The sequence below is a fragment of the Pseudorca crassidens genome, chromosome 2 (assembly GCF_039906515.1).
Source record: "Pseudorca crassidens isolate mPseCra1 chromosome 2, mPseCra1.hap1, whole genome shotgun sequence".
In the NCBI taxonomy this organism is placed as follows: Eukaryota; Metazoa; Chordata; class Mammalia; order Artiodactyla; family Delphinidae; genus Pseudorca; species Pseudorca crassidens.
The window spans coordinates 180,990,265-181,006,265 of NC_090297.1; the positions used below are offsets into that span (position 1 = coordinate 180,990,265).

At 36.7% G+C, this 16,001-nt stretch overlaps 1 protein-coding gene across 3 annotated transcripts in view; it reads right to left on the bottom strand.

Moving 5' to 3' along the window:
- Positions 1-16,001, bottom strand: part of DENND1B (DENN domain containing 1B) — a 252,903-nt gene that overhangs the window by 42,186 nt on the left and 194,716 nt on the right. For all 3 annotated transcript variants that reach the window (XM_067729825.1, XM_067729827.1, XM_067729824.1), the window contains 3 exons: positions 12,290-12,380; positions 5,683-5,723; positions 4,896-4,964 (listed from right to left, as the gene is read on the bottom strand). In XM_067729825.1, the coding sequence (XP_067585926.1) occupies positions 4,896-4,964; positions 5,683-5,723; positions 12,290-12,380 (201 nt within the window). The remainder of the gene's footprint in view (positions 1-4,895; positions 4,965-5,682; positions 5,724-12,289; positions 12,381-16,001) is intronic.

Below are 16,001 nucleotides of genomic sequence, written 5' to 3' on the forward strand. Positions count from 1 at the left end.
TTACACCTAAATGAGGTGGTGAAAGCACGATTAGTCTCTGTTTGCATAGGAATCATACAAAGGCTAGCAGTTAGCCTATTCCGCCTCCTAAACTATTAAAAAACACAAGAGGCCACAAGATGACTACCGCCCAGCCATAATCTGAAACTTTGACAAATGGGCAAGGAAAAGAGAAAGCACATCAGAGCAGCAGGTTATTTGGGCAAATGTCTGGACTTTAAGAAACTCAGGCTGTTTCCATCTCCAGGCTATTGTAAATAGAGCTGCAGTGAACATTTTGGTACATGACTCTTTTTGAATTGTGTTTTTCTCAGGGTATATGCCCAGTAGTGGGATTGCTGGGTCATATGGTAGTTCTATTTGTAGTTTTTTAAGGAACCTCCTTACTGTTCTCCATAGTGGCTGTACCAATTCATATTCCCACCAGCAGTGCAAGAGTGTTCCCTTTTCTCCACACCCTCTCCAGCATTTATTGTTTCTAGATTTTTGGATGATGGCCATTCTGACCGGTGTGAGATGATACCTCATTGTAGTTTTGATTTACATTTCTCTAATGATTAATAATGTTGAGCATTCTTTCAGGTGTTTATTGGCAATCTAAGTGTCCATCATCGGATGAATGGATAAAGAAGATGTGGCACATATATACAATGGAATATTACTCAGCCATAAAAAGAAATGAAATTGAGTTATTTGTAGTGAGGTGCATGGACCTAGAGTCTGTCATACAGAGTGAAGTAAGTCAGAAAGAGAAAGACAAATACCGTATGCTAACACATATATATGGAATCTAAGAAAAAAAAATGTCATGAAGAACCTAGGGGTAAGACAGGAATAAAGACAGACCTACTAGAGAACGGACTTGAGGATACGGGGAGGGGGAAGGGTAAGCTGGGACAAAGTGAGAGAGAGGCATGGACATATATACACTACCAAGTGTAAAATAGATAGCTGGTGGGAAGCAGCCGCATAGCACAGGGAGATCAGCTCGGTGCTTTGTGACCACCTAGAGGGGTGGGATAGGGAGGGTGGGAGGGAGGGAGACGCAAGAGGGAAGAGATATGGGAACATATGTATATATATAGCTGATTCACTCTGTTATAAAGCAGAAACTGACACACCACTGTAAAGCAATTATACTCCAATAAAGATGTAAAAAAAAGAAGAAACTCAGGCAACTTTACAAAGTGCTTTTATAGGCAGACACGAGTCTTGTTGTGTCTATGTCATATACAGTTTTCCTGGAAAAAATTACAAGTCATTTAACAATTTAAAGGCTCTGTTCATGTTCCAGGGGAACCTGGCTCCAGCATCGGAGGCCGTGAGGTCCCGCTATGGTTCCCGTGCAGTGTGAGTGAACTGAAGACCACGGGGGGTTTTCAGAAAAGCTCAATTCCCACTGGAAATTCCCACCCACAGAAGAAGTGAAAAGAAATTCACATTTATTTTGCGCTTCCTCGGCGTTTGTGCGCTGGGTACCGAGCATGCTTTACCTCATTTAATCATCACAACGCTATGGAGTTAGTACTATTACTATTACACTTTACAAATAAGGAAAGTGACTCAGAGGGTATAAGCCTCCACAGCCTAGATTCAAATCCAGGTCCAAGTCCAACTTCTTCCCAAGAAGAAGGAGAAACTAAGGTTTTTAAAATACATCCACCGAATCTAAGCCTCACGAAAGAAATGGCACTGTGAGTCTTATTCTACAGACTCAGGTCATGTGGATGAAGCCAAGTTACTTCCAGGAAGGGTCTTCCCAAGTTCACGGAGGGGAAGAGGGGCCTGTTAATATCCGAAGTACTCAGCAAGCATCTGGCAGACAGTAACTGCTCAAGAAATGTTCTGAACTGAACTAAACTGTTATTTCGTTATTGTAAATGAGGCAAAACCAAAACAAAGATTTCGTTATTGTAAATGAGGCAAAAGATTATCTAAAAAGCCACATAACACTAAATTATATTTCCATGGTTCTTTAGAATCAATAGAGCATTTCTGCATGCATTATTTTAGTGGTAAAGCCACTGAATCTATTTCAAGGGTCTTGTATTAACGCCTACATTCCCGTTAGGTAAAAATGCATAATTACCCCCCTCAAAAATGTTCCTGTTCTAATCTCCTCAAATTTGCACCTATCTTTACTCACATTTGGACTATATTCTAGTTTGCCTAAATATCCTCTATTCTTTCAAAACCCACCTGATTCACATGCATCGTTCAGATGCTTCTAATGCACAGAGCTGAGTGAGGTGTCAGTCATGGTCAGCCATCCTTGTGCTGATTCACTCACACGCCTGCTGTCCACCTCCCCCTCACTGACCTCTTTCAGACCCTCCGGAAGGTGGGATACAGGATCTCTCGATCCTTTTCAATTTATCAAGTGGAAACTTATCAACAAACAAGTATTCTCTGCAGAAAAGCACCCAGCAAATACGGCTTTGGCTAGTAATTTAGAATGCAAAGACCTAACAAGAAAGTTGACTCAGAAAATCTTTTAGCCAAATCAAATATGTATTCACTTTGCTGTTACTTTTAGATGTGTAAGAAGATAGGTATGTCCACTCGAGTTTTCTTTATGGCTCCTTATTAGCATGGAAAAACAAAAGATAGAAAAATGTTCTAAGTCTAGGACAAAATCATTATTTCCTTCAATGAATACATATTCGGTACCTCTGTAGTGCGTCCAAAGCGCCGAGAGTCACACAGCAATACAAATATAAAAGCAGGGACAGCCCCTCTCTTACTCACAGTGCCTGCCCTGCTCCAATAACCAGTACAAAGCCTAGATCATGACAGTGATTTGCTGAATGAATAAAACAGTTAAAAACATGGTTCCCAGGGTTTTTAAAAATGTATTATCTACAGAACTTCAAGGTAAATAAATCTTGTTATACCATACAAGAGAAATTGGGAATTTTGTTCATAGCAATCTGTGGTCAAAGGAGGAATTTCAGAGCTCATATTTCAGAATATGAGCAGTCTAGAAAGAAGAGTTTTCGGTACAACCATGAAGGTCACAGATTGACTTATCTACTTGCCCCAAACCTCTTGATTCATGTTCAACCTGATCACAAGACAAATGTTAAAGGTGATTAAGTATATTCTAAATACTCTAATTCGCCTGAAATTAATTTAGGGAATAATCTTCCAAAGAGCAGAATTTTAAATTTTTGAAATATTTTACTGTTCTGCTGAGCAGGGTTCAAAATAAAATACTGGTTAGAAGGATACAAATTTAAATGACAAATGGGGTTTTGAACATGTTTGCTCTATCTCTGTGCTTTTATGGAAGATATGAGTGAAATTAAGGAGAAGAACACGTATTTAGCAAAACTAAAATCTAACCTCTCCAAGCCTGAAGGAAAATGTTGAGCATTCTCTCAGGAATCAAAATGAAGGGTACTTGACTGTGACACCTTTTTAGAATCTTAAATGTGGAAAACGAGGCTCAACATTAGTTCGATTTTTTTTACATGGCAGCTATGTGCTATTTCATTGTGAAAAATTAACATCTCTTCAAAAACTGTATATAGATCAAACCACCAGTATTAATTAGAGTGAGAAGGCGATCTACTCAGAGAGCTTTCCTAGCAAGGCTTTGAACAAAGGCAGAGGCTGACACTTCTAAGACAAAACGTCACCTCTTCTTACTTTTACTTCTTGATAAGGCTTCAGATAGTTCAGAGATTTGGTTCCGTATCTTTGAATCCACTCTGTAGATTAGCCTCGCTACTATAAAACATAACCTTTGAAACAGATTTTTTTAAACAGAAATGGTGGCTACCTATATATCAAAACTGTAAGTCAGGGAAAGAGTGTAAGTTCTAAAGTTATCAAAACATATTATTCTATCATTAATTCAATCACATCGATTCATTACTGAGAAAGCATGTGAAGATAAATTCTTATAAAATCAAAACTAATGCCCAGAATATTTTTAGAAATACAGACTATATATATGACCTATTGAATTTTCAAAGAAAGCCTTGCTGAGTGCCAACCCACCAGCTCCTACAGGTCTCCTGTATAGATACCAGGTGCACAGACACAAGTGTTGAAGCAGAGGTCTGTCCACAGGTCCTGTGGAAGCACAGAAGAGCTATATAAATGCTTTTTGTGTGGCGCTGGGACTTTTTTTTTTGAGGGGAACTAATGTCTAAACTACGTCTATAGGATGAATTTAGTAGGTGGACAGAAGCCAAGAAAAGGATGTCCCAAAAGCAGCAGGAACGGCCTGTGAAGAATGAAGAGGCAGAAGAGAGTGCCCTGCATTCACGAAATGAGCAGAGCTCAGGGTCTGGAAACACCAAAGCTAGGGGTTCGGGGAGATGAGACGGGACGCAGGAGGGGCCGGCTCCTGGAGGGTCTCAGTTATCACAGCAAAGAGATTTTGAGGTTGTTAATTATTTACTTATCGTGGTTGCTACTGGTATCATAATTATTATTTTACTACAAGCCATGGGGTATCACTGAAGAACTCTAATTTTGGAGAGTCAAAGTATCTTTGAGGGAAGAGAACTTGCTATATTTTTAAAAATGTTTTTCTACTTAAGCCTCAAGTGCACAATGAGAATTTAAAATATGTTGTTAAATGAAAGAATCAAATCTTTAAAAATGGCTCTTCATCATGGACTGTTTCGATTTGAGGGCACAATTTTGCTGATAGCTTTGAAATAAAATGAAGAGCCGTTTTTAGATTATACAGAGGAAATATCCTGTCTGGACAATGATACAATTTTAATAACTGAGTTTGCTTCAGTCGATATTAACTCTAAATTTTTTAAAAAGCTTATTTAAAGGAGAATAGAAAAGATTTTGGATTTACATGTTTATCATCTAGGAAAATGTTATAAAATTTTACCAGTAGAACTTTTAAAACACCAAAGGGAACTTACAAATTTATATGCTGTTCGCACAGCGGGGGTTGCTTTGGTCATTGCTGTGTTGAGTAGTGCACCTCCTTTCTGCAAAGGAAAAACAGAAACACAGTCCTAAAAATTTTTGGCCAGATTGTCCTGAAAACAAAGCATTATTAATAGTATAGAAAAAGAGCTTTACTCACAGCTTAAAGAAAGACCTACAAAATTATTTCATGTTGGATGTTTTCAAGCTTTTATATACGCTATAGTAATTTCACACAAAATGTAAACATTCTACTCTGTTCTTTTAATTGGCATAATAAAATCCCTTCGTCTTTGCAGTTTAGGCAGACTTGGGCAATATGACCAGTATATATTTAAAGTTTAATAAAAAAGAAATACAATCATCTGTTTCTCTGTTTTGTAGTAAAGTCTCAATCTGTGACAGAGAGTTTTATATTTTAAATAATCATATTAACAAAAGCACATTACCAGAAATAATAAAACTCCCATCAAATCCTACCACTCTGCCTAACTCCTTCTTCTGGAATATATTATAAGGTGACAGTAAAATCTTGCTTTCCAGATCAAGCCATTTATTTTGAAAACGGAAAGACAAAAGCTTTCTATTTTAAAATTTTCTTTATAAGTAGCAACAAACCATAAGCATAAAATAAAAATATTTAAAGTGTGAGAAAACATAGAAACATTTCGAATATTGCCAATAAACAGCATAAACATAAACAGTATACTTGAACTGAACATTTTCCCATATATGTTAGAGTGAAAGAAAAAAAAAGAAACTGTGACGGTTTATTATTACCTTGACTGTATGCACCCATTGCTGATATGACCTCGAGTTCCCTAAAATATATAAAAATGTCAGGAATATCTGATCAAAAATAAATCCATAAACCAAAATTCATCAAGAACTAGCATTTCCAGGATTTTAGTAGGCAAATTGTATTTATCTGCAATATTGTAAAAGAAGCAATTCACCATAAGAACTAATAAATGCTCTAATTCCTAGGAAAATAGTAACTAGCACTTTTAAGACTACTTTTTCTTTACTCATATATGAAGATAACATGTTAAGGTATTCTATCTTTTTTCATTTTAACACTACTTTCAGAGGGAAAAAATAACCTCTCTTTCGAAATCCTAAATTCCTACATCTTTTAAACTGATTTTTTAATATTTATGTCTATGTTGTTTTGTAAAAGTTTGGCTCTTTTATACAATTAGGTTCATTTAAAACAATATTTAAAGTGTATAAGGAGTGGGAGGGAGGGAGACGCAAGAGGGAAGAGATATGGGAACATATGTATAACTGATTCACTTTGTTATAAAGCAGAAACTAACACACCATTGTAAAGCAATTATACTCCAATAAAGATGTTAAAAATTTTTTTAAAAAAGTGTATAAGGAAAGGAAAAAACTAGAAGGAAATTTAGAAATGCAAAGATCCTTGAGGACCAAAAAGATTCCTCTATAGTTGTTAGACATTAGTATGAATTGATAGCAAATTTTACTTTCATGCAATTAACCTGCAGTAATGTTCTGAAAATATTCTCTAGTTGTAAACCCAAATCTGAAAGGTACTACCCCAGGAAATATGGTAGTATCTCCTCATGGTTATCAGAAAGTTCAAATGCTGACACAACCAGTCCTAGTAAAACCAGTAATCATGTATTTGGCTCCAAATATGATAATTAATTTAATCAATAAGATGATATAAGAAGGCAAAAAAAAAAAAAAAGAAAGCTACACAACTAAAGTACTGTTTTATATCAGCTGACTTTAGTTAGATTTCATCTACCTTCCTGGTTGTTTAAATGCTTAAATACTCCCACAAGAAAAAAAACAAAGGTTACTCAGAGACTGACTACCCAGTACAAAGGATCCCTAAAGTAGATTGTGTTCTCCTCCTGTGTGTAGCTGTGGCTTTTTAACAAATGCATCACCTTGCTGTTATAACACAGAGGCAGAATGATCCTTAGCCCAAGAACTTCTTTCTAGCTCTTACCTTTGCATCCCTAATCAACATCAGGCAAAAAATTTCCAGCTCTGGATTCCCTCCTATACTTAAAAATCTCTCCCTAATTTCAAAGAAATATCAAGAAACAACCCCTATTCTGAAGAACATCTCTTACTACTCAGCACTACACTGTACCTTTTCTGGAAGAAGAAATACGAGGAAAACAGTATTTTTCTAATCTTATGAAATGACTACAACAAAATGTATCTACCTAAAATAGCCTATGCATTGCTTAAAGGGCATGAGTTTCAGATAGTATACAGCCTGACCAAAATTTTTATTTCCCTTGTAAAATGATGAAAAAATACAAGTTATTCTATTAATTTATTTCTCAAGGAGATTTTATTAACAGAAATTAAACAGTATGTCTTTATCCAGATTATTCATATACTTTTACTTCTCTATTAAAAAGTCTCATCAGTTCATATACTTTTTACTTCTCTACTAAAAATGGTTGTGTGGAAATCACATATTTAAAACTTGGTTATTATTCATAGTATTCTGGAAAGTGTTTCAATTCATTCCCCAAAATGAAGTTAGAAAGTGGAAAGAGAAACACCAACTACTATATGATATAACTATTTAGCATTCTGGAACACTTGTCATTCCAGAAAACATATTTTTTAAACCTCTGAACCACAAAGAAAGTGACTATCATAAAACTTCAGAGCAGTTACAGAAAGGTCAGCTCTTGGAGAAAGTTGTGAGGAATAAAAATAGCTCATACGTATTCAGCTCTTTACAGGTTGCAAAATGTTTCTGTCTGTGTTATATTACTTGAGTTGCATCTTTCTACTGTAAAATAGGCCAAGCAGGTGGTGCCACAGGCAGAGCAGTTGGATGGGGAAGGAAGTGGGCTTTGCAGTCCAGTGAGTCTGTGGGTCAGGCCACTCTGCCCTTGTGAACCATGCCACTGGGACTAGGTCTGTAACCTGGCTGCTGCAACGTGTAGAATGTGACAGCACACCATCAACTTAGTTATTCTGACAAATAACTTGCCAAATGAGGAAACTGAGGTTCTGATGTGATTACCTGCCCAAGTTCACAAAGATTGCAACTGAGAAAGAATAAGAGTCGAGGTATTTTAATTCTTGGTTCATTAGTCCTTCAACTTTTAAGATGGAAGCATAAATAAAATATGAGAAGAGTTAAGTTATATAGAGATTTTCTCTGAATGACTTCAAAGCGATTGTACTAGAAAGGAAAGGGGGCTGCTCAAAGCTGATACCAAGAGGAGAAACAGCTGATAGTCAGAACCACCCGTAATAATAATGTGGAATCATGTGGTATAGGGACAAACAGGAAGTCCCTAAGTAACAGCTTAATAGGAAAACATGTAGTACAATTTAGGTAGATTCCCGGTAAAAAAATTTTTAAAGGCTAATTGTCTCTTTCAACTCTAGTGCTTTTAAGTCTGAAGGCTCCTATTTCCACAAAATTTATGAGACAAGCACATTATTCTCTGATAATGTGTGTTTTTTAAAAAAAAGGCTGTTTTTCTTCTCAAAAAATAAATCTAAATGCCAAAAAAAAAAAAAAAAAACAACAACCCTCAGTCTTTCTTTTAAAGTAACTGGATTATGGAAATAATAAGCATTATGGAGGAAATTCTCAACATTGTACTTGTTAATCAAACAAGTGATTTTCTCGCATTCAAGGACAAAATGTCTTTCTCACTTGTGCAAAGACTTTCTCGTCAAATATATTTGCTTAAATTCCAGTAACCTGCAGTCACTTATCAAAAAAAGTAAATTGTTCTAAATTGTTCAGTGAGGCCAGAAAAATGTCACTAAAACTAATGATTACTTACCTACCACCCCTTCAAATTTCTTTGGTAACCAGTCAGTAAAAAAAGAAATAGGATTAAATAAATATAAGACTGATCAGATTATGCTGGGAAACTAATGAAGAAACCAATGCTAATAATGGAGAGTAACCACACACTTCTATATAAAATCAATCTGAAAATGTGTCTCCTTTTTAAAGTTCAGAAAACTGGATGTGGATTTTTAATAACTAGTCTTATTTTAAATGAAAAAAAATAGAGGTACAAACTACTAGGTACATTGTAAAATAAAATACTATGATGTAATGTACAGCACAGTATAATATACAGCCAATATCTAATAATAACTTTAAATGGAGCATAATCTAGAAAAATACCGAATCACTATGTTATATACCTGAAACTGATATAACATTGTAACTCAATTTTTAAAAATTATGCGGGAAAAAAACCATGATCTTAACTACTCAATAGTCCTCAGTTGCTTTTTCACAGACCGATATTTGTGTTTATCTAATTGCATCCTTTGTCCTATTTGTGGTCTCTTTGATGACCTTTTAACCTCTATGCTATTCTTCCCTCTACACATTTTCTGATATTCTTTTTACTTTCCTCTTAAGATAAGGTTGAATGTTCTACAAGTCTCCCATGAAAGGGATCAGGGGTAACATGGATTTCCTTAACAGTTCTGACCACAGGGATTCACAGGACAGAGAGGCGTTTTGGAAAATCCACACCCATTCACAGCTGTTAACCACAGTTCTAGACCCAATGTGAATCGAGATGTTCTACATGTGATGTGCTGCACAATAGCCACAGCAATTACACAGTTCCACTATCCTCATATTCATTTTATCATAACCATTCATATTAGCAACAAAAATAGTATATAAACTGCCACTGTAATGGAATAGAAAGAGGAGAAATGAGATGCTTGTCTAAAATTTCCTATTTTTGCTTAAAGGAACATATGATTTTTTCTTTAGCTTCAGTGAATGTTGATTTCTCCTACAGTGATCTTTCTGAAGGTTTTATATATTAAAAAATCTTCAAAGGATATTCAAAAGAGACAGGAATTTTGCTTTTATCCATCAGGGCAGAGAAGGCTTGAGTACTGCTCTTGTTTACTGAAGGTCTTCTAATTGAGAAGATCTCTTATCATAAGAAGGCAATAGATCACAGTTATTAAAGCAGGAGCTCTGAAGCCAGGCCGTCACGTGTGACCTTGGGCAAATTATCGAGGTGGGTACCCTCATAAAAATAAGGCTACACCAAAAACAAAACAAAAACAAAAAACCTACTCAAAGTCCCTCACAGGGTGCTGTGAGGGTTAAGTGAGATAATGCTTGGAGAGCTCTTACGAGAGCTTCTACCACATACTAACATTCAATAAGTATGAACATTTATCATAATTTTTACTGTAACTATGAGAGAAATGAGAAATTATAACAGTTTACTTTCTGAACCCCAGTTCGGTATCTCAGACGTATTCTCTCTCACAAATGTGGTCTAGATGACAAATGTTTGCAGCAGACTTCTAGGAACTATGTTTGGAACTATACATACACATATATCTCATTAGTAAGAACGATGCTAATTTTTAAAAGATTATTAGTCTTTTTATTTCAAATTCTAATGATTTTGCTTTATTTTCTTCTAAGAAGAATCTCTATGTATCTCTAAGATAATAACCTAAAATATAATTAAAAGAATAACACCTGGCAGCCAGGCATCATTTTCTAATGTACTTTCTTGCTGTACCTACTGAAATGAATACTTGTTAAATGATGCTTTCCTTTTGGATCAGTATTGGCTCCTTAAAGTAAAATAAGAGTTCAAAACCTTTTTCATTTTAAGAAGGAACAACAAAGTGGTTGGCATTAAGTTGTACTGAAAATGCAGCAGTCTCTCAATCAGATGCTACCTGGTGATAAATATGCTTCTGTTCTTTTTTAAACAGCAGGGCCTTCTGTGAAAAAATCTGGTGACCCTCCTCCCACCAGAAAAGCCACCTACCCTCTACTCTGTTACAGAGGGTCTGTGGACCAATGGTGAAGACTACAGAATTTCACTACACAAAAGGATCATAGTTCCACCCCATTACTGTCACACGATGTCATCCTCAATCCCATATAAGATACTAGCCCCACGGGTCATAGCGATAATGAGACGGCAGGTATGTAAATGCTGAGTAGGCGCCTCAAGCAATCCGTCCACGAGCTGACAATATTTTGCTTGTCTGAGTTGAAAAGTAAAAAAGCCTTATTTTAACACAAAAGTTCCATTGAAGCTACATTTTTATCCATAAGCTGAGGAGAGCGAGGAGCTGAACGATTCCACATTCAGCTCACTTGCTGAGTCGAGGAAACTAAGTTTTTCTCAAAGCTGAAAGCTTTCAGTGAAATGCTATGCTTACATCAGAGGAAGGTCCGTTACTGCTCAGTTCATCTGTACCTCTTATAATGAACAAATGACCTCAATGGTTTTTATACTTTTGTGGTGCAAAAGTAAATCTTATTCAAGATTAAAATTAAATTTGGGGAAGTTTGTAGATGAGGACTTATTACTCTTTGTCTTTTCACATTTTATTTCTCAATGCTAGCAACTATTTATTCACACACAGACTAAAGGTTTTTTTTTTTCCCCTAAATTAAACCTACATATAAGTGGAAAAACTACTATCACACCAGGTGAAAGTGAACACACCAGGGATTATTTGTTTAGCCCATCCCAAATCTAGAACAGCACCTGGTACACTGGAAACACTCAGCAAATACTGGCTGAAAGAATGAAGAGGACATTTCAAGGTCTCCAGCAAAATTCTCTGCCAGAATCAGGACTACATACTGGAACATTATGTACAGAGTACCAGTCCCTAAGTCATTAATTTCCTAAGTACTGTAACACTGTCTGAATTACTTACATTTCAAACAATGTAACTGCTCAATTATATTACATTAATTATATTAAATAAAAATGGGGTATCACCTAACTGTGTGTCACACATACAAAATAAGACGCCTCCTTCCACTGCTTTAAGTGAGCACTTATTACAGTGACAAGTGTAAGAACATGGGACAGTAAACTGAAAAGTCTGTTCCTAACGCTGCAGGGTCTGCAAAGCAAAAAAAGTAGACTTCTACAATGACACTCTTACTACAGAAGCAGCTGCGGTGTTCAAACCTTTCTTTCTGGACTACATTAAAATCTACTATACCAACAACAATCTCAGTTCTTTAATCTTAGTAGTAGATATCACTAGTAGTTTTCTAGTGGAGAAAACTAGTCAGGAGGCTGGAAAATACAAACTAATTGCATTTCTATGATATTCATCTCCAGTAATATTAAGAGACTATCCAAGCAAACCACTACCAACTCATGAGACCGCCTTCAGCCTTGAATAACATACCAGGCAAAGTAACTTAATACTTAATAGTTCTTAACTAAGAACTTAATAGTTCTTATAAGATGAAAAAATGTATCTAAGATATTAGATATTTAGGAGAAAATAGTTGTTTATGAAGTAGATTATATGAGACACAAGTGCAAATATCAAGATAATTGTTATTCAGAAAATGGATAATCTCACTGGAACTAGTCTTTACCTCCACAAAAGCCACCTGAAGTGATCTCTTCTTCAAATACATCAGAGAAACCCTTTCCTGCATTTAGTTTTGCCAGTCGACCATCGATAAACTGAAATTAAAAAGTTTCAAATATGTTAATTTTCATTTACTTCAAATATTTTTTACTTACAACAAAAATATTAATAGCAGACACTCATATAAATTACACACACATGTGTGTACACACATACAGATACATGACAAGAAAATTCTCAAACCACTGAAATAGCAGGTACTCCGCAAATAGCAGCTTATTAGTTAAATGAGAAATGTACGGCACAGACTAACTTCATTAACAAGAAACAAAACAGCGTGGTGGTGAAGGTCACAGCCTCTGTGAGGGTCTGCATGAGGCTGCTGCCAGGCGAGCCTTGGCCCATGAGGCTGTGTCCTCCCCCCAGGCCTCAGTTTTCTCAGTATCTGCCTCATGGTATTGCTGTAAACATTAAATTAAATTAACACAGACTTATTAGCACAGCTTCTGATGCAGTAAGCATTCAAGAAATGTCAGACGTTACTATTTTTGAGGTTAATATTAACTTCATCCAGTAAAATAAAACACTCATCTAAACTGTTACGTTCTAAAGCACAACAGAGCACCAGATAATTCTAGCCATTTAACAACAAAATAAACAGAACTTTCACAATTCCTGGCATGTGTATTGACTGAATGATCAGAACTACGGTTACGAACATGAATATCGTTCAGGTAAACACATGCTGACTTGACTTGCATGAGGTTGTTTTCAGCAGTATTTTTCAGCATTCTGAAAGAAGAGATTGGGGTGGGAAATAGATGCTACCAAGAGCACCTGGAGATCCTTTTCAAAACACAGTACCTGGAGTGTATCTCGTCCAACCACCTGCTTTGCCCCATCTCTGTCCTATTACTACAAACACAGCATAGCAGAATCTTGGGGTTTTGAAAAATATCCTTAGGTGATTATTTTGCTGACCAATCCCAGGCATAAACCAGTGATATATTTTACATGCACACGTGCTACTGGCACTTGGTTAGTTTTATATTGTTAATCTGTGGCATCTGACACTTGTATCACTTACATTATGAAAAATATTATAAATGTTTTGAGGTTTCTCCACTCATGAGGACGGTGAAGTATCTTTAAGGCTCCACTGCATGAGAGGCAAAGGATAACACAAGAAAGACTTAAATGATGCTTGAAGAGCAGACATGAAGATCTGGGGATTAACATAAAATGCTCATTTTCATTCTGGAATTAATTAATCCTGGCGACAATTTTTTCACCCTAGAAATTTAAAGTTTAGTTAAAATAAGGTAGCTTATATTAGTTAAAATAAGAATTTTTTAAAAATTCTCACAGTCTGCCCTAGTGTTCTGGTTAAATGGTTAGCGGACAAAGCAACTAAGGGGAGTGGTGAGGGCAGTGCTGTTCTCAGGCAGCAAGGTGAAGGCCAGGAACGGCAGGAAGTCACGTCAGTTGTAAGATTCTGAGACAGAAATGTCCTACAGACCCAAATTAATGAAGAATGGCAAAGGAATCAAGAGATTCCCATTCAAAATGTGGTTTAACTACCTTATTACCATAGAACGGTTTTAACAAAAAATGTGGTAAAATGGGTTTAAACAGACATACTCTAAAAGGATACGGTCCTGGGGGGACCTTCAAGATGGTGGAAAAGTAAAACATGGAGATCACCTTCCTCCCCACAAATACATCAGAAATACATCTACATGTGGAACAACTCCTACAGAACGCCTACTGAACGCTGGCAGAAGACCTCAGACCTCCCTAAAGATGCCTGAGGGTGACCTACATGCAGAGTCGGGGCCATATCCAAAGCTGAGCCCCGGGAGCTGTGCGAACAAAGAAGAGAAAGGGAAATCTCTCCCAGCAGCCTCAGAAGCAGCGGATTAAAGCTCCACAATCAACTTGATGTACCTGCATTTGTGGAATACATGAATAGACAGCGAATCATCTCAAATTGAGGAGGTGGACTTTGAGAGCAACTGTAGACTTGGGGTTTGCTGTCTGCAACTGACTTGTTTCTGATATTTATGTTTATCTTAGTTTAGTTTTTAGTGCTTGTTATCACTGGTAGATTTATTTATTGGTTTGGTTGCTGTCTTCCTTTTTAAAAAATTATTATTGTTTATGTTAATAATTTTATTTTCCTTCCTCCCTCCCTCCCTCCCTTTCTTTCTTTCTTTCTTTCTTTTTTCTCCCTTTTCTTCTAAGCCGTGTGGCTGACAGGGTCTAGGTGCTCCTGCCTGGTATCAGGCCTGAGCCTCTGAGGTGGGAGAGCCAAGATCAGGACACTGGACCACCAGAGACCTCCTGGACTCACAGAATATCAATCGGTGAGACCTCTCCCAGAGATCTCCATCTCAATGCTAAGACCCAGCAAGCTACAGGGCTGGACACCTGATGCCAAACAACTAGCAAGACAGGAACACAACCCTACGCATTAGCAGAGAGGCTGCCTAAAAGCATACTGAGTTCACAGACACCCCCAAACACACCACCAGATGTGGCCCCGCCCACTAGAGAGACAAGATCCAGCCCCACCCACCAGAACACAGGCACCTGTCCCCTTCACCAGGAAGCCTACACAAGCCACTGAACCAACCTCACCCACTGGGGGCAGACATCAAAAACAACGGGAACTACAAACCTGCAGCCTGTGAAAAGGAGACCCCAAACACAGTAAGTTAAACAAAATGAGAAGACAGAGAAATACACAGCAGATGAAGGAGCAAGATAAAAACCCACCAGGCCAAACAAATGCAGAGGAAACAGGCAGCCTACCTGAAAAAGAATTCAGAGTAATGATAGTAAAGATGATCCAAAATCTTGGAAACAGAATGGAGAAAATACAATAAATGTTTAACAAGGACCTAGAAGAACTAAAGAGCAAACAAACAATGAAGAACAACACGATAAATGAAATTAAAATTTCTCTAAAAGGAATCAATAGCAGAATAACTGAGGCAGAAGAATAGATAAGTGACCTGGAAGATAAAATAGGGGAAATAACTACTGCAGAGCAGAATAAAGAAAAAAGAAAAAAGAATTGAGGACAGTCTCAGAGACCTCTGGGACAACATTAAATGCACCAACATTCAAATTATATGGGTCCCAGAAGAAGAAGAGGAAAAGAAAGGGTCTGAGAAAATATTTGAAGAGATTATAATTGAAAATTCCCTAACATGGGAAAGGATATAGTTAATCAAGTCCAGGAAGCACAGAGAGTCCCATACAGGATAAATCCAAGGAGAAACAGGCCAAGACACATTAAACAAACTATGAAAAATTAAATACAAAGAAAAAATATTAAAAGCAGCAAGGGAAAAGCAACAAATAACATACAAGGGAATCCCCATAAAGTTAACAGCTGATCTTTCAGCAGAAACTCTGCTGAAGGGACTGGCAGGACATATTTAAAGTGATGAAAGAGAAAAACCTACAACCAAGATTACTCTACCCAGCAAGGATCTCATTCAGGTTCCATGGAGAAATTAAAAACTTTACAGACAAGCTAAAGCTAAGAGAATTCAGCACTACCAAACCAGCTTTAAAACAAATGCTAAAGGAACTTCTCTACACAAGAAACACAAGAGAAGGAAAAGACCTACAATAACGAACCCAAAATAATTAAGAAAATGGTAATAGGAACATACATATCGATAATTACCTTAAATGTAAATGGA